The sequence below is a fragment of the Idiotropiscis lumnitzeri genome, chromosome 8 (genome assembly GCF_059441095.1).
Source record: "Idiotropiscis lumnitzeri isolate Australia: NSW breed Sydney's pygmy pipehorse chromosome 8, RoL_Ilum_1.0, whole genome shotgun sequence".
NCBI classification, from domain to species: domain Eukaryota; kingdom Metazoa; phylum Chordata; class Actinopteri; order Syngnathiformes; family Syngnathidae; genus Idiotropiscis; species Idiotropiscis lumnitzeri.
Window position 1 is genome coordinate 18728745 of NC_142398.1, and position 25675 is coordinate 18754419.

Genomic DNA, 25675 nt, shown 5'->3' on the forward strand with positions numbered 1-25675 from the left:
GAATGCACATAAAGGTACATAAACAGATTGTCAAAACAGTACCTTTTAAAACGGCAATAACATTGCTAATTAAAATAGAACAAACACAAGAGAAAAAAAATAAATCAAGATTTATTTAGCACATTTTCTCAACTTTAGAACGACCCAGCTGGCGAAAGAAAAATCCACAGAAAAGCTGCAGCATTGTATTCGCCACATGGGAAAATGAAGCTTCAAATTTGCTTCATGAACAAGTTGTATTTTTGAGTCCTCTAGATGGCACTGTTGGTTTAAATAAAGGGTTTAAAAAATGTCACGTCAGCCCAATGTGGAACACAGAGTGCCATCTACAGGAGTCCAAAAATACTAAAACTGGTTCAGGAAGCAGATTTGAAGCTTCATTTACTCATCACTAGCCGCATGGTTCAAAATCTAAGAAAAAAAGTAGCGGCTTATAGTCGGGAAAATACCGTAATTTATTCGTTGACATTACTCACAAAGCATCTTGATGTATATTATAAACTGTAATCCAAGAGAAGGTTTAAATTAGCGTTTAATCTTTCTTTTCAGTGTCCTTCCCTGTGTGGTAGGATTAACACTCTGTGGCTCTTCTTTTATTCTTTTCTCATTCACAACAGTTTTTTGTCCGGATTCAGTTTTTGCTTGGAAGGAGGAGGCCGGACAGGGAGAGTGCGGCTTAAGCAGTTTTGCAGGAGAACTTTGGTGAGCGGACGGGCAGCTATGCTGGTTCAAACACACGGAGCAGAGCGGGTTGGTTGGGAGGCAAACCTGCTGTCCAAAACCCACAAGGAGCCAGTTCATCTCACTCCACAGATCCCTGGAAGCATTATCGAGCATTAACACAAGACGACAAAAGGAAACGTCATTGACATTTTTTGTTCAGTTCACATTCCAGAAAACCTTTCATAAATGATCAGCGATTATGCTAGCATTGCTTATTATGTTTTTTTTTTTTTTTTATGACCGTGTCATTCTGTATAAAAAAAAAAATGAAGGACAATTCATAGACTTGTTGAACAAATTTGAAGAATGATCATAGAATTTATTTACCTGGGTAACCACTCCTGTAGGGCCTTGCGTGTTGCCTCCGGGTTCTTGGTGGGCTTCATGAGCCAGCCCAGCCTGTTTGAAATCCGATGCACGTGCGTGTCTACGCCTGTGAGAGGAAAGTACAAATTGTTTTCTTCTTGCTAGGAGGGGGGGGGCGAACAGAAAAATCGAGAACCACTGCATCAAAAGAACAAAAGTTCGGCTACAAAGATGGCTACACTACTTTGTTGTGCAAGTTTCCAAAAAAGTTCAGTATATTAAAATGTTTTTTTTTCTTGTATTAGACTTGCTTCCAATGCCAGAGTTGGTTTCCCTTCAATTTGCCTCTGTAAATATGCCACTATCTTTTTTCAAGGCTTGCTAGCCTGTGTCCCCACCTATACCAGAGACCCGGTCCCAAGCGATATCCATAGCCAGGTGAGCCATCTTGGGTCCCACACCTGGCAGGCGGACAAGCCCATCCACGCTGTCTGGGATGTCCCCTCCATAATCCTTCACGAGCATGGCTGCTGTCATCTTCAGAAATTTGACTTTATTCTACAGAGGAATAGTGAAAGGCAAATGTCAAGGAGGAGGACACATCATTTGCACACTGATTATAAAGACGTGGATTTTGTGGCCTTACCCTCCAGAAGCCAACTGGGTAGATGAGATTTCCCAGCGATTCATCATCAGTAGACAGCAGTTTCTCGGCAGTACAGCCATGAGCTCGAAGTTTCTGCATAGCAGCTGCTGTCACCTGGTCTTTAGTCTGACTGGACAGCATCAGGGATACCAACACCTGGAAGCGTCTCACCTGCACATACACAGAACGGCTTTGTCAAACTAAAGTTGTTTTTTTTTTAAAAAGTATATGAATATTGCGTCTATACACCAACATTAGCCGGAGCGTCTGCGTCATAGCACTTCTCTGCTCCCATGGTATCTACGGGGGCATCGCGGCTGCTCCTCATCTCACGAATGTGTCCCAACTGTTTCTTCCAGTCGGGAGGTTCCCAGTGTTCCGTCTTTGTCGGTGACGCACTCTCATCATACTCCACCTTTACTTGTCGCCGCCTGCGGCCATGCGAAGATAACGACAAAGCATCTGGCTCTAGTTTTGGTTGAGCGGTGGCCAAGTGAAGGTGGTTCTGACTACCATCTGAACAGAGAGAGTGCTGAATTTAAACTTAAAGGTTTAAACGTTCAAAATAAAATGCATTATTGAGCCATATAGTCCAAAGCACGAATGTCTTATTTATTATAAATAAACGTATGTATGAGCATAACGTTACTGAAGAGTCTGTCAATTTAGTTTAATCATACATTGCTCATACAAAAATATATGCAGTATGTTGGAATATTGGAGTGGACCAATTTTCAAGTATTTTTTTTTCTTACGTATTATTGTGATTTCGTAAACGTTCATATATATATATATATATATATATATATATATATATATATATATATATATATATATATATGTATATATACACGCACACGCACACACACACAGACACGCGCACACACAAACACGCGCACGCACACGCACAAATAACAAACCTGCGCAAAATACAGTTGAGAAAGGTTGTTATGTTAACTCAGCAAGTCTGCCGACTTACAACATTCCAGGAGGGGGTAAAGGACTCGCAATCGAATAACTTTGATTTCATCATGACCTGTTTGCTGGGAGACTCCCGCCTCCTCCTCTTCCACTTTAACAGCCACCGAGGAAACGGCATCCACGTTCCTTCGTCTGGACAGCAGAGATGCAGCAGCAGTGCAGCTGGCAAGCTTCTCAGCTCTCCGAGTGACAACTGGCATGTTTTGAGAGAAATAAGGAGAGGTCATCCTGAAACACAACACCGCATTGCACATGAAGTAAGCTGGGACACCACGGAACTAACGTTAGTTAAGTGTTTGCAGGGGGAGGGGGAAACGAGACTCTTTGATAATATGCACAACTTCAGGTTTGAATACGTCACAAAGTAACATCAATTTATTAATATGAATGAAAAGTGCCACTTACATTGGAGTGAACATGTGTTGTAGTTTGGTTAGCTGAAAACGAGATGTTTGTGAACGGTCTTGTTTTGTGGACTACATTTCCCAAGAGGAAGCGCGGCCAACTTGTTGTTGTTTTTTGCCGGAAGTTTTCGTTTCAGAACATCAGCGTGTCATCCGATCGGAGAGTGAAGCACAGCGCTGTGCTTGCGACACAACACAACAACACTCCTGCGGGGTGTATTTAATCAAAGTTCAGTGTAAAGACGTTGCTTGACCTTCTTCGGCTGCAGAGAGAAGGAGCTGTGACTGAATGATATATAAAAGGCTGAGCTTCCATTAGAGTCAGCAGCTTTAAAATAATACATTTGCTTTAATGATATTATAAACTTAAATACGAGTTAGCAGTTTTAAAATATAATAAATGTTACGAATTATTATATGCGTTAGTAAGAATTTTGTTTATGTATTTCGTGAGTTTTTCCTATAACGGAACCAATATTCCTTATGCGCGTGTTGCATGTGGACGTTAATGATTGATGCATTGCTGTCACTTCACGTCAGAGAATCAAAGCCTTCCCGAAGAGCTGTTGTTGTTACAGTTGGAAGAAGCTGTTTTACCCTTCTGCTGCCAATGAGGTACTACATTTGCAGTAATGTGCACTCATTCTGTCATTATGTACGAAGCTGTAGGAAGGAGTGCGCTATCGTTAGCTTGTCCGTTAGCGTGCTACCGTTAGCATGAAGCAGAGAAAGCTGCAAATAAAATGCTTTCGTAGAAAAGCGACGAGAACTAAAGCGCCTAGAGACAGTTACAAGAATGAATGCTGCAAAGGCGCGTCTGCAAATTAATGAACTAGCTGCCGTCCTGAGAACGACATAACAGAGCTTCTTCATGATTAGAAGTCGGCGCAAAAGAACTCTGCACCCATCATTGGTGAGATTTCTGAGCAATTCGTGTTATCACCACGATATGTCACAAACGTCGACCCGCAATATGGCACCAAATATCGCAAAGTTTGATGCAATCAAAACTCGACAGAACAATGTTTCAACACTTGCAGTCTATCAATGTTGATTGCCGGTACTTGAGCCATCTGTGTTCTCTCGACACCCACTCAGGTACAAAGACTGGAAGATGTCTTTTGAAACCCTGACAGGATAAAAAAATTCCAGTAAATGAGAGACTATATTACCTGTTTAAATACATTGCTGGGCCTGTTAGGTAAGCAGTTGAAAGTTGTGTCATCTTTGGCACAAATGAAGCTTATATTGCTGCATGGGACTAACTTGAAAAGAGGTATGAAAGTTCCTTTCTGATTGCCAAAGCCTTGAGAGACAAGCCAATGTCAGCCCCAGTGCTGCATAACAGCGACAGCTCAGTACACAAATAAAACTCTAAACGTGTTCCACTCTCTTTGCACAGCCTTCCATTGTAACCTGCACACACTGTTTAGCTAAAGGATGAATAAACAACCGAGCAAAGAAAGCTTGAAAGACAAGGTGAAGGGGATATTTGGGCTGGGACCCCCACGTCCTCCCAGCAAGCAAAGTGACCACAAACCGTCTGAGTTTATCATTACTACTGAGATCATCAAGGTATGTTATGAAGATTGTTCCTGTATGGGCTGTGTGTGAACCTTTTTTTTTTTCAGTCCCCAGTATTTCTTCCCTCTGACTCCCCACCTTTGCTTTCAGGAGCTCCACCCAGAATGCGGCCTGAGTAACCGTATTCGCACAATGAATCACATTTGCGATCTTGCCAAAACGAAACGATTTGAAGAGGTGAGTGCTCCCCGGTTGTGTGGGATGCCTGATTTGAAGTTGTTCAAAACCTACCGTACATTTGACCCCACGTGCGTTTTGCAGCATGCAGTCGAGGCAGTGTGGAAATCTGTGGAGGACATGCTGACACAGGAACAGCCTCCTGAGGCCAGACATGCTGTCCTTCAGCTGCTCAGGGCCATTATACAGGGACAGGTTGATACACACAACGCAGACAAATGCCTTGAAAATGTTCTTCCATCCATTCCCAAAGTCGTATTCCTGTTTCCTTTTGGAAGGGTGAGCAACTGGGGCCCCTGAGAGCTTACTTTTTCAAGGTGATCCGAGACTACCAACCATGCAACGAAGATCTTTCGGATAGGCTGGAAGTCTTCAAGGCCTTAACTGAAAATGGGAAGGACATCACGTATCTTGAGGAGGACATAGGTGAAGGCGCCGAGTCCGTAATTGCTTCACTTGGGTTATTGTTGCGGTCTTCGTCATATATCGGAATCATCAAGGCTTTTTGTTTCACCTTTTTAGTGCATTTTTTTTCATTTAAATACTCTCTTGTTTCTTTTTTTTTTTTTTCTCTCTGTTTAGCTCGCTTTGTGCTATTGTGGATGGACATCGGGCTCACCTCTGACTTTCTTCATGTGCTTGTCAATCTGGTGAAATTCAACAGCTGCTACTTGGACCAAAATGTCTCCATCATGGTCCAGTAAGTTACACAGCCAAGGCTACTATATTACTATTACTACTTTATTACTACTTATACTCTAATTAGCAACAATTTTCATTTTTGCTTTTCTGCAGGAAAATCTGTCTTCTCTGCAACAGGACGACCTCTTCAACAGATATTGAGGTTGGTTACTTGAGTTGTTTATAACATAGGTCAGTTTGACCTCTTTTGATGCAGAATATGAATGTGACAAAAAAAAACATTGACATGCCCTTGTTGGACTGCGGCATTTGTTGAACCTGATGGTTTTGTGTTTCAGGTGGCTCTTCAAGTCCTTGATGCAGTGGTCTGTTACAACTGTCTCCCCTCAGACTCTCTTTGTGTCTTCATCGTCACACTGTGCCATACAGTCAATGTGAAAGAGTTCTGCGAATCCTGTTGGAAAGTAGGTAGAAATGCATTTCAAGGCTCTTAAGTGAAAGACAAAACAATGAACTGCCAATCTCATGCTGCTACCGCTTCTCCAGTTGATGAGGAAAGTGCTGGGCACTCACCTGGGCCACAGTGCAATTTACAGAATGTGCCGCATAATGGAAGAGAGGTAGCGTTACATACTCTGTCCCCTTTCACATTAGGTTCGCTCAATTGAACTTTGTGTCTGTAAACCTCCTGTCCTGCCCACCAGGGTGTACATGGAAGATGCACCGTTGTTGAGAGGAGCTGTCTTCTTTGTTGGAATGGCACTTTGGGGAGCGCACAGGCTGCCTGCACTCAAAAACACCCCCACACTGGTTCTGCCGTCTTTTTACAAGGTAAAACATGACGCAACCTTTGTCGCATCTACTCCTGGTTTATACCTGAGGAAATGGCATAAGGTCAAGGAGTGTTGCTTCATATCCCCCAAATACGTCTACCTCCTCCCGCTTTGCTACTCTGGCGAAATGAGATGATAAGATGAGAACCTACGCGCCGGACCATATTTCCTTCTGTGATTTCTGAGCCATGAGACGTGGTTTTTATTTTTCTGCACGTCACTCGACGTCATGCTTTGTGCGCATGCGTGTCATGACGGACGTGTTGCGTTCGCGTTAGAAGTCGCAGTTGTTTTTGTAATGTATACAACACAGACGACTTAATCTAGGAATCGCCGCTCATCGGCCGTCGTTCGGCATCTAAATGCCCCCCAAACTACTCCCCCTTCACCCCAAATCGCGTATGTAGGCCGCCGTCCCTGCTGGTAACTATCTGAATTTATTCGTAAGTTAACCCTCCCAATCCTGCACGCCGAATAATTAGGGTGACTGCTGTGATTTGCTCTCCCTCTAAGGCCATGTCGTGTGCTGACGAGGTGGTGTCCTATGAAATCGTTCTCTCTATCACCCGGCTGATCAAGAAATATGGCAAGGAGCTGCAAGTTGTTACTTGGGATATCCTGCTAGGCATCATAGAGCGGCTTTTGCAACAGATTCAGGTACGCGCATGCACACATTCAGGACATCTTCAGTGTAAAATGGCCTTTTATGACCCATATGTTGTCAATTATTAGTGATAGACCATTTATCGGCCAGGCCGATTATCGGGGTCTATATTTTCCATTTTGCAGATAATTTCTTTTTTTTTACTTTTGAGGACTATAAATTAAAAAAAGCTGGTTTATTTTGGCTTGGCGCAGGGGAATTTTCTCTTTCTCGCTCTGCTGTGCTGGTGGGCCTGCCTGCAGAAGCAGATTGGCCCGCCCACAGCGCCATCTGATTGGTTCAGTGTAGCAGCCAATCAGCAATAAGATGCCCGTTTGCTTTTTCACCTCGAGTCACACGCACTACGGGAGGCAACAGGAAACAGACTTGCCGGTATCGGTCCTGAAAAAATATCGGTCTATCGCTATCAATTGTGGTTCTAGGCGATTGGCAGTCCTGAACTGAAGGCCATCGTCTATGAGCTGTTGACAACCGTAGAAGAGCTTTATGAGCAGAATGGTTACCATGGCTCCACAGAAAAGTTCTTCACGCTGGTGGAGAAGTGTGCCGACAAAAGACCGGTTAGTCTTGTGCCTTCTAACATCCTGACGGCAGCTCTAATTTTTTTTATCTTTTATATACAGCACAATATCTCTGTCCCTCTTGCTCTGTATGTTTGTGTGAAAGGACGCGTCGGTGCTGACCCTCATCTCGTACAGGGCCCAGTCCATTCAGCCCGCCAAAGATGGCTGGATTCAGAGCCTTCACCGACTGATGGAGAAATTCTTCCGGTGGGGTGAACTCATTGAAATGATCATTTGGTACATTCTTGAAGTCGAACGCACGCCCCTCATAATTGTCCTCTGTGTCCCTAAAAGAAATGAGAGTCGCAGCGTTATTAGGATCAAAGTGCTTCACATCCTGTCTTTTGTTTTAAGCACCAACCGTCAACTCTATGAGGTAGCTATACCATTTTATTTTAATATTGTGCTGCACCCCTTCGATCCATTTAAATTTTTTTGTCCTCTCTATTTCTGTTCCATACATTTGCTTCTTGACGCGATGCTGTCAGAGATTTTGTGTTGCACTGTAATTGGCATTAATTATAAACAAGGCTTGGGAATTTATAAGTATGATTAAATGTGTTGCATTCTTTTTTTTTTTTTTTTTTATACATTTTTGAAATGTAAATAACGACCCTAATTATATTCCAAATGTATAATTTTCTCTTCCAGGAAGAGTTGATAGAAATGGTGGTGATCCCCCAGCTTAGTGGAATCGCTGAAGACCGAGACCTGGCCGTCCGAAAACAAGCTACCCAGCTTTTAGTGGACCTGGCCGAAGGCTGCAACACGCACCACTTCACTAGCCTCTTGGACATCATCGAGCGGGTACGAACACATGAAACGCGGCTTAACCATTAACCCGTTTCAGTATATGTTCTGTTGACTACATTCTAGGTTGCAAGCCGTTCTCTGGTGTGTTCAGGACCTGCGGATGTTTCAGAGAGGGAGCAAACTGCAGAGTCTCCGATGGAGGATGTCAAAACTGCGATATTGGGACTACTTGAGATTCTTCAGGTAGCTTCATAGTCAGTGGCGGGCTGTGCATTTCACACGTAGGGCTTCAGTGAAGTCGTACTTAGTCCGACTTGAATAAATCCCCCTCATCTTACCATTATTTATAACACTACAGCTGGGGAAATAATTTACAGAAAGACACTTAAACACGACTGAGTGTTGGACGACATAGCTTCTCTGGAAAGGTCCGTCTTGAAAATGGCCTCGCAAGTGTATCTGCAATTAAATCCACACGTTTCCCTCCTTCGGCCATTGTGGTTTGAAAAAAGCAAGAATATATTTTAGATTTTCATCGGTCGCCAGTTACGACTTTCGGCTGTGTTGGTTCCGCATAGCGCTGCCCCCTCACGAGTGAGTATCCAATGGTAGCTATTATGAAATCTGCCTGGCAACACGAGCTAGCTGAATTCTGATTGAATAAAAAACTCTAACCTTAAAATTCAACACTAGGTTATAATATGAAATCAATGTGAAGAATGTGATCAGGATTTCTTGATTATGTTCGGTCAGCAGAGAAGGCCTTGAAGGTCTTGATGGCCCACCACTGTTAATAGTTATTGCTCGTAATAAGTAGGTTATGTTTGAAGTTCTGAAATGAAGATTATGGAAATCACTGGTTGAAATGAAATGAATTTCTAACAAAACAGTTTGACTGATCAACTAACCAGAAAAAAAAAAAAGAAATGCCAGTTGTAAATAGGTTAATTGATTAAATTACGTTTTTGTTGTTTTGCTCTTAACCTACAGAAAACATGATGCCGGCTTCTTGCTTTTGAACTCATATTTTGCGTTTTTCTTTTCTTATTACATTAAGATGGCATCAATTGTTTTCCATCTCTAGAGCAAACTTTACAGTCTACCTGCCAGCCACGCCACTCGTGTTTATGAAATGCTGATCAGCCACCTGCAGCTCCACTACAAGAACAAGTACTGTTCTGTGATTGCTTCTAGTATCAGACTGCAGGTAAGTGCAACTTCATTTACATTCCACTCCATCAAATTCTGGTGAGTTCTCCTTATTTTAAATCACCTGTTTTGTCTTTAGGTGTTTGACTTCTTCTTGAAGATGCGAGCAGACTCTCTTCATCGCGTTGGCGTTCCCAACAAGGACGGTGCCATGAGGTTCAGCCCTTATTGCTACTGTGATATCGGGTCAGTGAACACGCACACACACGCATGCGCACACACACACTTAATTACTCATTGATTTTGTATTCTTGTTTTTCAATAATTCAGGGAGCCAGAAAAAAGAGCAACTGAGAAGAAGCCTCCAGGTCCAACATCCCCCCCTGCCAGTGGCGCCCCTCCTTCCACAGCTCCTCCTCCATCTGTCAATGCACCAATACGCTTTGCCTACTTGCCCTACTCACCTGCTTTCAGTGTTCTCCTGCACTGCCTCAAAATGGTACACCTGATTATTAGCCATCCATCCATCCATTTTGTTCCGATTATCGGACACTACCCTTTTGTCCACCGGCGTGAACCGCAACGTGCAGACGCTGAGCTGGGGAGGCCTTAAGTATGCGCATACTTGTTCTGCATCTCTCATCATGGGCAACTCCAGAGTCGAAAAAAAATTGGTATCGTAGCCCAAGCTGTGTGTTCAAGCGAGGTCTACTTTATCTTGTCGAAACCTCTCGACCTCAATCACCATCTTAGGCTCTTTCCCTGCCAGTGAGGTGACAGTCCACATGCGTAGAACTGGTTTCTATAGCCAGGGATCGGACCGCCTTTGGCCGCCTCCCCCTAGCTCACTCTGCACGCTGCTGAGCCCATGAGAAGGATGATTATAAAATTCAAATAATTTCTCCTGAAAGAGAGAACGAGTAAAAAGTATAAAGCCTGGGTGTCAAACTCAAATACACAGTGGACCGAAAAGGAAAACTAGCATTTAATTTTTTAAAAAGAATATAAATGCTGATTTTTGTATTGAAAATGCTTATTCTGACTGGTTTTATTATTGCAATACAATGTTTAGTTTTTAAATTTCCTATTATTGTTTTGAATGTTACCATTATCATATAGAATGGAAAATGGTATAGTAGTCATTGGGTATAGCCTCGCGGGCCAAAAATAATTACACTGCGGGCCAAATCTGGCCCGCGTGCCAGACTTTGGCACCCATGAATTAAAGCGTAGCTATGCAATGCATACTATATTTGCCCCACACCCTTAAAAGATTATTCACAGAGCCTGATAAGGTGAGCACCCATTAATCAAATTTTGTTTTAATTGTGCAGGAGACCGATTGGAAGGTGGTGAAATTGGTCTTGGAGAAGATGCCGTTGACGCTGCAGTACAAAGTTCTGCTGCTGACATCCCCTTGCAGCTTAGACCAGCTTTGTTCTACTCTCTGCTTCATGGTGGTCCATCCTCAGTCAAACCGCGCATGTACGATTTCAAAGTCGGACACAATTCTGAATTGCTTCTTCCGCACGTAGGTGACAGACCGGCTGATTTCCGAACGTTTGAAGAAGACACCGGAGGGATTTTCAAGAACGGATGTTCAGCTGGCAGTGGTTCCCGTCTTAACCGCTATCACCTCCTACCACACCTACCTGGAGCAATCACGACAAGTACAAACCACAACCTTTTAGTAACAGTGTTTGATCACTTAGAGGTGACGCCGTTTTTTTGTTTGTTTTTTGCTGATTATCTACAAATGGGTCTATACAGAACAACAATTTCCACAGTGTTTAACAGTTCCAGACTTCATTTTTTTTCCCGCTTTGCTCATATATGAACTCAGCTGCAGTGATGCTTCCTTTCTGTCTTCTAGAGAGACTTGGTCCAGTGTCTTGAGACAGGCCTCATTTACCGCTGCGCCAAGCAGTGTGTGGTGGCTCTTACAATGTGCATGGTGGAGATGCCTGACATCATGATCAAACTGCTCTCCGCTCTTATCGTCAAGCTCACCCACATCTCTGCAACCGTTGCCATGGCATCTCCAATGCTTGAGTTCCTTTCAAGTGAGTACCAAAAATACTTTTTAATTAATGTTATAAGCTCAACCTCAGTTGGTATTATTTATTTTAATTTTTTTATTTTTTTTTATTTATTGATTTATTTATTTGTTTAATTAATTAATTCATTCATTCATTTATTTTAAGCAGCCCAAATAAAGCTTGGTGTGTAATTTGTGTGTCCATAGCTCTGGTGCGCTTACCTCACCTTTATGCCAACTTTGTCGCCGAGCAATATGTGAGCGTGTTTGCCATCTCGCTACCCTACACTAACCCGTCCAAGTAAGTCCTCACAAAGATAAACACACACTGACATTCTGAGCAGCAATTAACGCTGACATGCTCCTTTTTTTTTTTTTACCATTTCTGTCAGGTTCAACCAGTACATCGTGTCTCTTGCCCACCATGTGATTGCTATGTGGTTTATCCGCTGCCGGCTTGCCTTCCGTAAAGATTTTGTTCAGTACATCACAAAGGTACGTGCTCATGTTTCATGAAACGACACTCAGCAAATTGGAACCTTTTTTTTCTCTTCTTTTTTTTCATTATCATAATCATGATAATGATGACGATGACAGTAATTTAGTAATATTCATGAACGAAGGGTTAGGTTCAGCAACAGGTGGAATTTTTTTCTGAAACGTCATTGCCATAAATTACAGCACATGGTAAAATCAGTTTTTTGTTTCTTAAAAACAAAAAATGAAAACCTTTCAAAAACTTGACATGCTAGAATAAAAAGTGAGGATAAGCGGCTCAGATAATGGAAGGGTTAATAGAGTTTCAGACATCAATTCCTTCAAATTGTATTTTCTTTGAGCTACCCAACATTATGAATTCTACTTTTGACCAAATCAGGGCCGCAATCAATTATTTTAATAATCAATTAATCCGTCAATTATTTTGTTTGTGATTAATTGATGAATTGGATTAAAAAAAATCCATCACTTGGACAAATGGCAAATGTCTTGATAATTATTTTTCAAAGTAAAAATATATATATGTGAAATATAAAAAGACAAATCTAATCAGTCTGCTTTCATGGAGAACTGCCTGAAATTCTGAAGATTTGGACAATTATAAATGGAACAAGCTCTCTAAACAATTCATTGATGATCAAAAATAGATATTCATTTGATAATTGATTAGTTGTCAATTAATCTTTTTTTTTTTTTTTTTTTTTGCCCTCAATTTCTTTCCGTTCCTTCTCCCAGGGTTTGCGTTCCAATGCCCTGCTGCCATTCGATGATGGCCACGAGCAGAGTTCTTTTCGTGCCCGAAGCACAAGCCTCAACGAAAGACCCAAAAGGTAAAGCATGCATACCGACACATTTGCTAGTGGCGCCGTAACTCGAGAGCAAGAAGCACCATGCAAAAAAAAGTTGCGGTTTGCCTAGGTAGCAGAGTCTTGGCATTTGCAATGAGCGCCCTCAGGTTGCCATGGTGATCATTATTCTATTTTGAATAGATTTGTTTTACACTTTAATAATCGGGCACAGTAGATGGACAAGATAATATTTAAATCCATAAACGGTAGTGTAAAAAAACTGGAGCTGTAGCATGTGACAAAAACTTTTGTCATTTTATGAGGTGAAGGTAGTGATGGGAAAATGAAGCTTCAAATTTGCTTCATGAACCAGTTGTTGTATTTTTGTGTCCTCTAGATGGCACTGTTGGTTTAAATATAGGGATTAAAAAATAACAAATCAGTCTGCTTTCAGCCCAATGTTGAACAGAGAGCGCCATCTACAGGAGTCCACAAATACTACAACTGGTTCATGAACCAGATTTGAACCTTCATTTACCCATCACTAGGTGAAGGCCTGTAGTGTAGAATGGTCCGATACTATTTTATGTGTTTTTCTCACCTTGTCCATCACCTGTGTTTTATAAAAGTACCAACTTTGTCATGTTGTAATATCAAAAGAGTTTCCCCACCCCTACTTTCACCTCGTCATGTTTTTACTTTGCATGTCCACAATGAGAAATAAAGTGTATTTCTCATACAGAGAGCTAAGAAAGCCTTTCGCAGCAAGGGGCCATCTTGTGTTAACCACCCCTCCCCTCCCCTCTTTTTTTTTTTAGCCTGAGAAATGTTCCATAGTTCGTGATGTGTGCGGTCTTCGTATCGTAAATATTTACGATTTATTTAAATGTATTATATTTATGAGTGAGCACAAATCATAAACGTAATTGAACTACAGGTAGATTCTCTCTCCAGTCCGACAAAATTTCAATAGGCTGGTTAAACCTCGACCTCTTAACTCTACAGACTATGTGTGTGTAGATCTTAAAAGTGGTGAGTTAGATCGCAGATATGCCTCGTGCATCTTTTTTTTTTCTCAAGTGCAAATAAAAGTTAACCACTGAATATTTCATTGTTAAAACAATTAAAAAGCGATTATGTGAAGGATGACACCGCGATTGTACAGCTTTGAATGCGAGACTTTGCGTCGCTTCCTGTGTGGATGAAATCAAACCGTTGGCCTCGTTCCACAACGATCATCAGGTGGCGCCCTCTGTCTGTGTTGCTCAGAATGTCCGATTGCGTTTTCTTGTGCTGAAGCTTCCCTCTTGTTCGTCTTTCTCCTGACCGGTTCGTTGTCTTCATTGTGTAAAATAATGTTTATTTCGTTGCTCTCCTGAATTCTTTCAGTTTTATTTTTATTTCCAAATATGCGTTTTGCCCTCTGCTGTCGTTGTGCTTTTGAATTGAAATTGACCTTCCTTGTGAGTTCAGTTCCCCGCTTTTCTGTAATCTGATTCATAATGTTCAACTGCTGTTAATTTTCACCCTGTTTTGTTTTTTCTTTCAATTTTTCATTTGGCACCTCCCCCTGCCTCCTGCGATTGGGCGCTGTGTTGCGGTTGTGGTTTTGGGGGGGTGGTCGTGTCATCCTGGATTCCTTCCACATATCCCCTGCCGCCCCCTCCTCCTTGTGACCTCTGCCCCTTTGACATTGTGGCCTTGTAACTCCTCCTCCCGCCCCGCCCCTATCCAACCTCCCGCCCTCCCTGTGTGTGGTGTGTGTGCTTCTTGGTCACATGGTCTCATGTTGCTATGGCGTTGCGGTGGGGGATGATTCCTTCGTCCTCCTGCTATACCATCACACACCACACGCCCCATCGCCACTCAACCACCACCACCACCACCTTGACGTTGACGCACCCCCTTACTACCCACCGCCACTGTAACCTCCACCCATGCCCATTCCCGTCGACCCGCCGCCGTGGTATTCATCACCGCCCAGTCTACGGGCGGCGAAAGTGGCGAAGGCGGCAGCGGTGGTAGCCAATAACAGCAGCTCTCCAGTTAAAGAGCTGAGGGACCTGTCAGCCATGGACGCGTTCCGATCCCGCAGCATCAGTGTCTCCGATCATGCGGTCCGCAGGTTAGAGAGTCCTCTGGGTAACCAAACTAAAAAAAAAAACAACAAACAACTAGCACCAATCGTTTGATTGTCTCCTCCATGGGATGGTTGATGGGGTGTTTGGTCGTTGTCACGCCGATGAGTGGGCATTTCTTGCCGGTGACACCTTGAGTGGGTGCTGCATGCTGGAATTTGTGTCCAACTTTTGTCTGTCGTGTGCTGCGATCATACACTTGCTGTTGTCGATTTAGTTTTTGTGATCCTTTTTATTTATTTATTTTTTTTCTTCTTGCATGCTGCTGGTTACCAAAGACACTGGAAAGCATCTAAATCCACGTGGATGTTTTTCAGATTATTTTTTTGTGCCAACACTCATGATTTTTTCATTTCATTTCAAATGTTTGTTTTGCTTGGTTTTAATCCTGACTGGGTTTGATTGGCTTATTAACAAATTTTGGCTGGAGGGTGAGGAGAAAAGCATGCGTATCCAAAGTAATGTGATCGTAAACTCTCTCGAGTGGCAAGTGCATCCTGCAATGCTTTTTTTTTTTTTTTTTTTTTCCCCTGACGGGTTACTTGGCAAGTGATGGGGACGGCAGCAACAAAATCGTCGTTTGTTTGCCCGACCTGTTGTCATTGTGCATCGCTCACCGCATAAGGACGCACTATGCTGCTCTGACCGTGGCGATCTCCTTGAGCGGGATTTTGGGACTAGCTGGGCTGAATGTGATACAGTTTGAGGTCAAACTATTCATTCCAAAGTCGCACTTGCGCACTTTCGGCCTTTCTATTCTTCATGCCTTCTATGCTGAGCTTTTGGTTTCTGACCAGCTTCTGTGTGACTCTTTCGTTCCACATTGCAGTTGTCACAATTCTTCCACTTTGGCATGCCATTTTTTTACTGCTCAACAAGTGGAAGAATTTTTGTAATTAAATTAACATCCTTCAAATATATAAGAGGCAAAACATAATTGTTTTGTAAGCCACAACTAGAGATGGGAAAATGAAGCTTCAAATTTGCTTCCAGTTGTTGTATTTTTGCGTCCTCTAGATGGCACTGTTGGTTTAAATAAATGGTTTAAAAAAAGGCAAGTCAGTCCGCTTTCAGCTCAATGTTGAACAGAGAGCGCCATCTACAGGAGTCCAAAAATACGACAACTGGTTCATGAAGCTTCATTTAGCCATCACTAGACACAACTACAATGTCACCTTTTTTCTTTTTTTTTTTTAACCTACTTCCTCTGACGAATGGCTGCAAATTTGTTTTAACACCTCCACAGTCAGTTGACACGATGGCACACACGTCACAGTCATTTAGAATTTTGAGTAGCTCTTGTAAAGGGAAATATGACAAATTATTAATAGGCAAAGGTAAGTGTATATTGTTTCAACACTTCAGATACTTTTGCATGACTTAATTCCGAAACAACCCTTTTAGTTCCGCAAATTGAATCACTTAAAATACATATTTGACCAAATAATCTGTATTTGATTATTTTTGACCCTCCTCCTGTTATAAACGCGATTCAATATGAACAGTATTCCGTATAACGCCTCTCCAAAGAATTAGCTCATTTGTTGTTGTAGCCTGCAAGACTCACTTTCCAGCATGTCGTTTTGTGCTTTTATTTGACATTATACATGCATGTTTTTTTTTTTTTTTTGCTGTACACCCACAACGCACGTAGTGCCTGCCTATCTCGGTTTCAGTAGACATGTTGAATTAAATCCTGATGTCATGTCTTTGACTTTTTTTTTTTTTGCATTTCTGCTTTGCTCTTTGTTTCTCTGCCTTATTGTTGCGTCCTGCAGGATGCAACCCTCCACCACCACCTGCAGTCTGGGCTCCGCTGATGAAAATGCTGTAACTCAGGCCGATGAGGGGCTAAAAACCGTCCACTTGGAACTCACTGAGACGTGTCTGGACATGATGGCACGATATGTCTTTTCCAACTTCTCAGCGCTGCCCAAAAGGTAAGTGAGGACTTTTTTTGGGGTGGTTTTGTGCCACTTGTATTCCATGATTTGCCTCATTTTGCACATGTGACTCTCTCTCCTCTTAGATCTCCAATCGCAGAGTTCCTCTTGGCCGGGGGTCGCAGTATGACTTGGCTGGTGGGCAATAAGCTGGTGACGATTACCACCAGCGGAGGGGTTCGCACTCAAGCCCTGCTGGGCCTGGACGTGGCTGATCGACTGGGAGGAGGAGGGGAAATGACAAGGTCCTGCACTTGATCAATATTAGGAATCATTTTTTTACTTTTGGGAAGCTTCACCATCTTTCTTTTTGACCCTGCAGGTCCGATCCATCGCTTCACACCCGAATAACTAAAGAGGCACCAGCCAAACTGGAGTCCCAATCAAGTCAGCAACAAAGCAGAGCCACACGCATACGGGTCCGCTCCATCTCAGGTAATATTTAACCGTCATTTAAAGTGGGAATGGATTTTGTTAGTTTGTTTGTTTAGATTTCCAGTCACCCAAGTTCTGGTAATTCACAAGGATTCTTGAAGTGCGTCCTCACTATAGAGTTGCTCATGTCTAGCATTGTTGCTGACTCAACCATTGTTGCTTTTTTAACAAATGGTCATTCATGAAGTTACTGGCCTGCGTTTACCAACCGGCTTTCCCGGACTTGAGCTCAGGGGCCTCTGGTACTCAAGAACCGATCGGAATTAAAAAAAAATTTTTTGTCGATAAACTGTTTCCTTTCCAGGTGGTCACGCTCTTCGTGCCGGTCCTGCCCAAAGTCTCAGCCCTCTCGTGTCCCCCTCTGAGGGGGAGTTAGCTGCACAGCTGTCACCCTCTTCTGTTAACACACTGGATGGCCTCAGTCCTCCCTCCTCCACCTCTGCCACTGCGTCGGCCCCCCCACCACTCAAGGACAATCACCGTCTGGCTGAGTTCGTCCCCATGCTTACCCAGGGCTGGGCCGAGATCTTCATTCGAAGACCATCCGGTATGTAAGAAAGTCATGCGAATGCTGTATGATGGGAAAATGAAGCTTCAAATTTGCCTCATGAACCACTTATTGTATTTGTGAGTCCTCTAGATGGCACTGTTGGTTTTAATAAAGGATTTAAAAAATGGCAAGTCAGCCCAAAGTTGAACAGAGTGCGCCATCTACAGGAGTCCAAAAACACGACAACTGGTTCATGAAGCACATTTGAAGCTTCATTTACCCATCGCTATGTTCAATCAAGGTGTGTCCTCTAATTAGATACAGAGGTGTCTTCAAAGTTGGAATCAGAATCAGAATACCCTTCATTGTCATTTGTGAGTTGCATTTGGACCAGTCGGTCTGGTGTGCGTCGGTGCTTCGTCATATACATTACAACAGCGATCTGTCTTCCTTGCTAACCAGGTAACACAAGCTGGTTAATGTGTCTGGAGAACCCGCCCAGTCCCTTCTCCTCCGAGCTGGGCAACATGCCACTGCAGGAGCTCTCAACTGTGCTGATGGCGATGGAAGGTGTGCAGGAACCTCCTCCCCAGACTGCCAGCGCTCCAGCGAGCACAGCTTCTCCGGCGCCGGCTGAGCCCTTGAGCCGAACGCCCAGCAATGCTGGAGGGAAGCCTCACCTGATCCAGCGCTCCAACACAGGTGAGTGTGAAACGTGTGTAGCGAAGACGAGGATCAGCCAAAAATGTTGTCGTTGTCATTAATGCATTCACGTCATAATTGTTCTTTTTTTTTTTTTTTTTTTAAATGAAGAAGGTCGCAAAATCAGAGGAGGAAATTAGGAAAATGCATGTGCTAAAGAAAACAGCTAACGGGTAAAAGCGCGAGACGAGGCTGTTTCAAGAGAAAAGAGATGTGCCTTATAAATAAATATATAAAGAAACGACTCTTCGACTGCTTAAATTAATTGTCGACAATCTGGATCGTCGATGTCGTCACCATTAGTCAACTAATCTTGGCGCCCGACTTGAAGGTGGCCTGCGCATTTTCTTATTTTTCATAAGCTTCTTTCTTACTGAGCCTTTTTTTTACATTTTTTTAAACATTTTTTTTTTAATTCCCCCCCCTCTTGTGTTTCGAATGCCGACTTCTTAATTTGCCATCAAACCCCTTTCTGTTTTTTCCCTCCACTTTCCAGAGATTTGCCCTTCCTTATGACCTTCTTTCCCTTATTCTGATGGCTGTGTTTGTCATGCTTGTCTATCACAGGGGTGCCCAAGTCCGGTCTTCGAGAGCCTCTATTCATCCTGTCGATCAGGGGTGGGCAAACTTTTTGATTGGCGGGCCATAATGGGTTCTAAAATTTGACAGAAGGGCCTGACCAGGAGCAGATGGATGGAGTGTTTTGGTAACCTCACCTCATCGGAGAAAAAAAAATACATTTAATTTCAAATGAAAGTGAACAAAAGCATTACAACAAAATATGTCTTTGAAAAACCACAGTTTAGAGAAAATAAAACATTAGCAAAGTTTATTCATTTAATTCTTTTCAAGTTCAGCGGGCCGTATGTGGCCCCCGGACCGTAGTTTGCCCACACCTGCTGTAGCTCTTTCCCCCCTCCAACACACGCAATTCAATCCCATCAGCAAGCTCGACAGAAGCCTGATAACTATCCTGCTCGTTTTGGAGGGTGGAACCATCTAAAAAACAGTCCTGATAGGGGCTCTCGACGAGCAAACTTGGACAGCCCCGCCCCCCCCCCTGCTCAATTATCACCATTGTGATTGACTTTTGTGGCATCCTGCCTGCAGTGAGCGGATCTCTCTGGTTTCTGGGTCAGGGCTGCGCTCCCCTAGGCCCTCCGGCCCCTAGCAGGTTGTACAGAAGCATTTCCTGGGCAGGTACCGTCCCCCCCGCCCCCCTTGTGTGCCACCCCTCCCCTCCCCTTTCTACACGCACGCACACCACCCGCCAGAAAACTCTCTGTGGAGTCCATTTCGTTTCACGTGTGCATTACCGTTGTCAGTAACTGCAAAATACGACTAATTTGAAGTAGCAGTCGTTAGTGATGGGGAAATGAAGCTTCAAATTTGCCTCATGAACCAGTTGTTGTATTTTTGTGTCCTCTAGGTGGCACTGTTGGTTTAAATAAAAGGTTTCAAAAAATGGCAACTCAGTGTGATTTCAGCTCAACGTTGAACAGAGAGCGCCCTCTACAGGAGACCAAAAATACTACAAGTGGTTGATGAAGCACATTTGAAGCTTCATTTACCCATCACTAGTAGTCGTGTGACTTTAAGTGCCTATTCACTTTCTGGCAAATGTCAATGACTTCTGTAATAATTTAATGACGCAATGACAATACTAATGAGTAAATGTAACCAATTCTTCCTTCTACCTGTGCTAAATCAAAATAGAATAATATTCAAATTTTTCGCTGTGAAATATCACATTTTATGGCGAGTACATATTTTGGAGCGTTTCTTTGCATACTGCGCTTCACAGGAAGCCGAGTTAAGGGATTTCTTATACTGAAGTATTTTATTTATGTCATCAACTTGAGAAAGTGAATCAATGTATATTTATTGGAATCCGTATTATGCTCACGGACAACTCAGTGATGCAAAGGATGGCTCAATATTTGTGCTCGTGGGGCAGCAGATAATTTTTGATTCACTGAGGGGGAGGACGCTCAACCATTCCAATGACTGAGTTTTTTTTGTTGTTTTTTTTTTTTTTGGTCTGTCCTCTGTGGTTGATTTTCCTTGCTGAGCTTCTTCTAACCTTTTGAGTGAGAAATTTCTCCATCCCCCCCCCCTTGAGGATGTCAACAGGAAAGCCCAGACCCGATTTGACTTCAATACTCTTTGGTCATCACAGGTTCACCCGAGAAGACAAGATAATCATTTTCAAAGTTTAGACGGTCAAAGTGATTGCCTTTGTCTTCTCGTCTTCATATCTTGGCTGAGTTTCATTTGGAGCTGTGGGGCTGCAGAGCCTGGTCTGGGCTGCTGTTGCACTGTGAGATAACCAACCAATATTTGCATGCCACTTTTATAGGGTTGGGCGGTATGCAGCGACTTTTCGCTATGCCGCCAAAAGATTAGTAGTTCTCTCGATAGTCACTGCGGCAAACACAAAAAATGTTGTTCAAGTAATGTAACACAGAAATAGAAAGTAAATTCTGAAACATGAATATATTTTTAGTGATGGGCGTGGCCATGGAACGAATTAGTCCCGGCACCACTGTGTACGTTTCTTTTGTTGCATTTAATTACCGTTTTCCTTTTTATTCTTATTACCTAAATCAATTCAAGTGAGTCGTGTGAATGTGATTTCATTTTTCCATTCGCTATAAAATGCAACCACGTCATTCACGTGGAGGAGACGAGACGTCTGCCAGATGGAAAATTGCTTACTGACCGCTGTGGTGATAATTGTTGAGACTAACAAAGATGGTTGGTGAGGGACGTGCGCTTCTAATGGTCTGTCGTGAGGCGCTCAAATATTTGTCGTTGTGTCCTGCCGTAGACTCAGCAGTGGTGCTGGAAGAAGGCGCAGGGGTGACGACTGCACACACCCCTTCTGACTGGCTCGAAAGTGAGGAGTTTGAGCCGATGCCCTCTGACCCCATCTTCATTTCTGCTGATAAATTCTCAAAAGCTCCGCCCCCTGGCACACTCAGTAGGGTCAGTATAAAAAAAAAGAGAAAAAAGTGCCAGGAATGGCTCTCGATTTAAGTTTTAAAAACATCTTCCGCTTTGTCCCTCAGTCCTCGTCCACCTCCAGTCAAGATGATGAAAAGTCCACATTGGAAGAAGTGAGTGAGGGGGCCATCCCGATCGATCAGCCAACTCAGGGACTCTCCACCCCTGGCAGCCAGGAACTTCTCTTCCAGGGCACCAACCAGTCCCAGGGTCATGGCCTCAACAAGTCCAGCTCTTCGCCAGAGCTTCAGACCTTATCAGAAGCCTTCTCCAAAGTTACTCTGGAATCAGAGACGGCGCTCGGAGACGCGGCCAAGCCCAGGGGGCCTTCAGAGGCTAAGACCCAGCCGCCCGTCGAGAGGGAGAGTGCGGGAGGAGACCTCAGTGGACTCACCACGCAGACTCAACTTGTGGAAAGCTCCTCGTCGTCAGGGCCGCCTCAAAGTGGAGGAGCAAAAATGAAGTTGGAGTTTCCACCGAGTGGCGCACATCCAGGACCCATTTCACCCAGTGGGGGCCACAGACCCCGGGGGCACACCATCTCGGTATCGGCGCCGTCCTCCAGGAGAGAGAGGAGGACTGAGAGGGATTCATATCACAGTCGACCGGGACCCAGCAACACGGAGAAGACGTCTGGGCTGTGCCCGAGGTACTAAAGTGGGACTGATGCAAAGTTGTGTGAGTGAGTGTTAAAAGTGCCGCAGAAGGTGGCAAATGGACATACAGAAAAACATATTTGATGAGAATTATGGCAAGCGAGTGAGAGATACGTACTGATTTGTGTGAGGCGCATCTGACCCACATCAACGTTTTCAACATTCTTAACTATCACTGAAATGCAAAGACACGAACCGCTGTTCATCGTTCAGTGTAACTATGCCGTTTCTTTGCTGTTATGAGCTGTGCTTCAACATAATAAATAACAAATAATAAATATAGTAATGATAAATTATAATAAATAAATAATATACAATAAATAATAAACCATAAATAATGCACTAAGAGTTCATAACTAAAAATTTATAATAATTACTAATGATTAATAATTAATAATTTATCATTAATAATTAATCATTAATAAATGGTCTATGCAGCCCCACTAATCTTAACACAGAATTTTAATTAATAAAAGCCATAATTATGTCAACTATTATTGGTTCTTTTTTTTTTTTAATATAATATTTATTTGATCTCATCCCTACCCTGTTCAGCTTTGTATTCCTCCAGCTTTACCACTCGCCTTTCTTTGGGAATGAAGCCAACAAGCCGCTGCTGCTGCCAAAAACCCAAGTTAGTGTCCGGCGTTGGACCCGACACCCCCGCAACTTGGCTTCCGTACTTTGAGAGGGTTTTGATGCAATGTTGTCATCAATGCGATGTGTTCTTTTTGTGAAGGTAATCGATCGTGCTGTTAAGGTTCTGGATCAGATGCCTCCTTATGACACTCATAAGATTGGTGTGATCTTCGTTGGAGCGGGCCAGGTGAGGACACTTTTAGGATATTTGGTGTTCTCGTTAATGTGGTCAATTTTTTTTTTTTACTTCACCGTCTACAATTCCTGACCAAATCAATATATTTTAACTTCAAAACGTTAAATTAATTAAGGACATATGGAGAACTTTTCCCAATATTTCTGAATTTTCAAAATAAAATCCTAAATGTAAGATATTTTTACATAATGCCATTTCTTGACTGATGTGCGTACAAATATTAAATTGTAAATTTTCTACAATCTTCCATTTAAAGCGCAATACAAATCACAGAAATGCAGATCATAACTACGTCAAAAATAGAAAAATCTGTACCGGACTGGAAAAGGTTAAAAACTGAAAATTTGACCAGATTTTTATTTTCATTGATTTCTTTTTTTTATATAAATGAACACAATTTTCAATTCTCTAATTTACCTCTTCTGTTGAAGGTTAACAATGAGGTGGCCATCCTTTCGAACGAGTACGGTTCAAACCGCTACGCCGCCTTCCTGACGGGACTCGGCAAATTAATCCATTTGAAAGACTGCGACCCCGACCAGATCTTCCTGGGCGGGCTCGATCAGTACGGAGACGACGGCGAGTTCACGTACTGCTGGCATGACGACATCATGCAAGGTTTCTAAGACGACATTTGGAATACTGCATTGTGATCTTTGTTGCCTTCACTGCACAATTAGCATGTGTGCGTGCGCGTGTGCGTGTGTGTGTGTGTGTGTAGCAATCTTCCACATCGCTACACTGATGCCTAACAGGGAGAGCGACAAGGGCTGCTGCAATAAGAAGCGCCACATCGGCAATGATTTTGTCATGGTGGTTTACAATGATTCTGGCGAGGACTACAAACTGGGCACCATAAAGGTACACTCACACTCACACAAGTTCCACTTTCATCAAGTGACCAGAAATAATTATCACCGTACCCAAGCAGCGGTACAGTGGCACCTTTTTTTAATATTTTTATTTTTTTATTTTATTTTTTAATTTATTTGATTTAATTTATTTATTCGTCGCCGCACATCACAGCGATCCAACTCATGTGGCGACGGTGGGCAGTAGTCAAAATGCAGACTTTAAACAAAATCATATAACAAATACTTCCTTTGGCATACCGAACCGAACGGAACCGTTCCGCTTGATGATCATTTCAGGAGTACACCTTTCGTCACATCGCAATATTTTCCCAATCTTTTAGGGTCAGTTTAACTTTGTGGAGGTGATCATAAAACCACTGGATTATGAATGTAATCTAGTCTCCCTGCAGTGCCGTAAAGGTGAGCTGAACACTTTGTCATCTTGTTTGTTTCACCTTCTTGTTGCGTTGGCACCTCATTTTTTGTTGTTGTCTTTCAGACCTGGAAGGCTTAGTCGATACATCTGTGGCAAAAATAGTCTCTGACAGCAACCTGCCGCTATTGGTCAGACAGATGGCTCTGCATGCAAACGTGAGTCCACGTCCTACCGGTCAATGAGAAAATGAAGTTTAAAATTTGGTTTATGAACCTTTTTTTTTTTTACTCCTCTGGATGACACTGTTGATTTTAAGCAGTGCTTCTCAAAAAGCGTGGCAGGCCCCCCTTAGGGGGGCGCGTGTGAACCTGTGGATCATGCTTTTTTTCCGGCGTACTACAACTACGTATTTTATTATGTATAGTTGTCGTACAATTGTGGGGAAAAAAAACTAAAACTGAATTGTCTTACTCTTGAGGACAGCATACCAACATCGTATGCATGATCTTCAACTGTAACTGTACATGTTTGCCATGTTCTCCATAGATGGCCTCATTGGTGCATCAGTACAGAGCCAACCCTTCGGACGCTTACGCCTCCAAGTGGCTGGCAAGGTTACGGCACATTAAGAGGATCAGGACGAGGGTAGGAAGACACACATGCTCCACTTCCACTGACGAGACTTAACGTTTGTGTGAGGTCACTCTTTCTCTCTCTTGCTTCCGCTTCCTCAGGCCCATGAAGACATTCAGTCGCGCTCGACTCCCGGCATCTCGCTCACCCAAGGACACGCTCAGCAGAACAAGTCTTTTCAGCAGAGCAGCACAAACACAAACCCGGAGAGCTCAGGCCAACGTAAAAGACTCGTTTCCACGGTTGACGATTTCACTGATTTTGTGTGATCACGCACACACCCACGGTAGAAGTGAGGTGAATTCAGGTTCATCTCACGCATGTGGTAGATTTCAATAACACACAGAACAGTTTGGGACCCGGTGATCTTGAGAAGACTTATTTTCTTTGCGTTGAAGTGGTGAACACAACAAATTCTGCTTATTTTTCCCCAAAATTCTGGACTTGGTGACATTCTGCACTTACGCCGAATGCAAGATATTTGAGTGCATTAAAATTTCTGAAATGTCATTTTGTTTATTTAACAGGTCCTTTGAAAACACCCTACAAGGCCAATACACTGATGGATTGATGGTAGTGATGGGAGAATGAAGCTTCAAATTTGCTTCATGAACCAGTTATCGTATTTTTGCACTGTTGGTCTAAATAAAGGGTTTATAAAATAGCAAGTCAGTCTGCTTTCCGCTCAATGTTGAACCGAGCCTGCCATCTACAGGAGTCCAAAAATACTACAACCGGTTCATGAAGCACATTTGAAGCTTCATTTACCCATCACTAATTGATGGTGAAGAGCTGAGCCAGATGATGAGCGTCGGTGCGAAGATGGCTTATTAATCAAACCACGTTTACAGGCCAAAT

At 43.0% G+C, this 25675-nt stretch overlaps 2 protein-coding genes across 5 annotated transcripts; one reads left to right on the forward strand and one right to left on the reverse strand.

Annotated features, from left to right (window-relative positions):
- Window positions 1–95: 95 nt before the first annotated feature.
- Window positions 96–2922, reverse strand: nthl1 (nth-like DNA glycosylase 1). Of its 2 annotated transcripts, none has more exons than XM_088302500.1 (6): window positions 2712–2922; window positions 1929–2191; window positions 1676–1846; window positions 1491–1587; window positions 1051–1156; window positions 96–817 (listed from the first exon to the last, which is right to left on the reverse strand). In XM_088302500.1, the coding sequence occupies exons 1-6, from the start codon at window positions 2908–2910 to the stop codon at window positions 526–528; spliced, it is 1128 nt and encodes a 375-aa protein (XP_088158626.1). In that variant the 5' UTR covers window positions 2911–2922; the 3' UTR covers window positions 96–525. The 2 variants fall into 2 exon arrangements, with proteins under 2 accessions (XP_088158626.1, XP_088158625.1); XM_088302499.1 differs by having other exon boundaries at window positions 1428–1587.
- A 530-nt stretch (window positions 2923–3452) lies between these two features.
- Window positions 3453–25485, forward strand: tsc2 (TSC complex subunit 2). 3 transcript variants are annotated; one of them, XM_088303666.1, is made up of 41 exons: window positions 3453–3675; window positions 4463–4635; window positions 4735–4821; window positions 4906–5016; window positions 5100–5247; window positions 5404–5521; window positions 5617–5665; window positions 5802–5927; window positions 6010–6083; window positions 6168–6294; window positions 6810–6953; window positions 7383–7520; window positions 7627–7730; window positions 7818–7899; window positions 8175–8330; window positions 8400–8519; window positions 9361–9483; window positions 9565–9671; window positions 9756–9924; window positions 10760–10882; window positions 10961–11095; window positions 11299–11488; window positions 11671–11764; window positions 11856–11958; window positions 12697–12791; window positions 14734–14874; window positions 16666–16827; window positions 16917–17075; window positions 17153–17265; window positions 17570–17812; window positions 18218–18457; window positions 21288–21445; window positions 21529–22112; window positions 22675–22753; window positions 22859–22945; window positions 23386–23572; window positions 23676–23815; window positions 24150–24228; window positions 24308–24399; window positions 24731–24829; window positions 24919–25485. In XM_088303666.1, the coding sequence occupies exons 2-41, from the start codon at window positions 4501–4503 to the stop codon at window positions 25084–25086; spliced, it is 5589 nt and encodes a 1862-aa protein (XP_088159792.1). In that variant the 5' UTR covers window positions 3453–3675; window positions 4463–4500; the 3' UTR covers window positions 25087–25485. The 3 variants fall into 3 exon arrangements, with proteins under 3 accessions (XP_088159792.1, XP_088159794.1, XP_088159793.1); XM_088303667.1 differs by lacking the exon at window positions 3453–3675 and adding an exon at window positions 4206–4336; XM_088303668.1 differs by lacking the exon at window positions 14734–14874 and having other exon boundaries at window positions 3455–3675.
- Window positions 25486–25675: the final 190 nt, after the last annotated feature.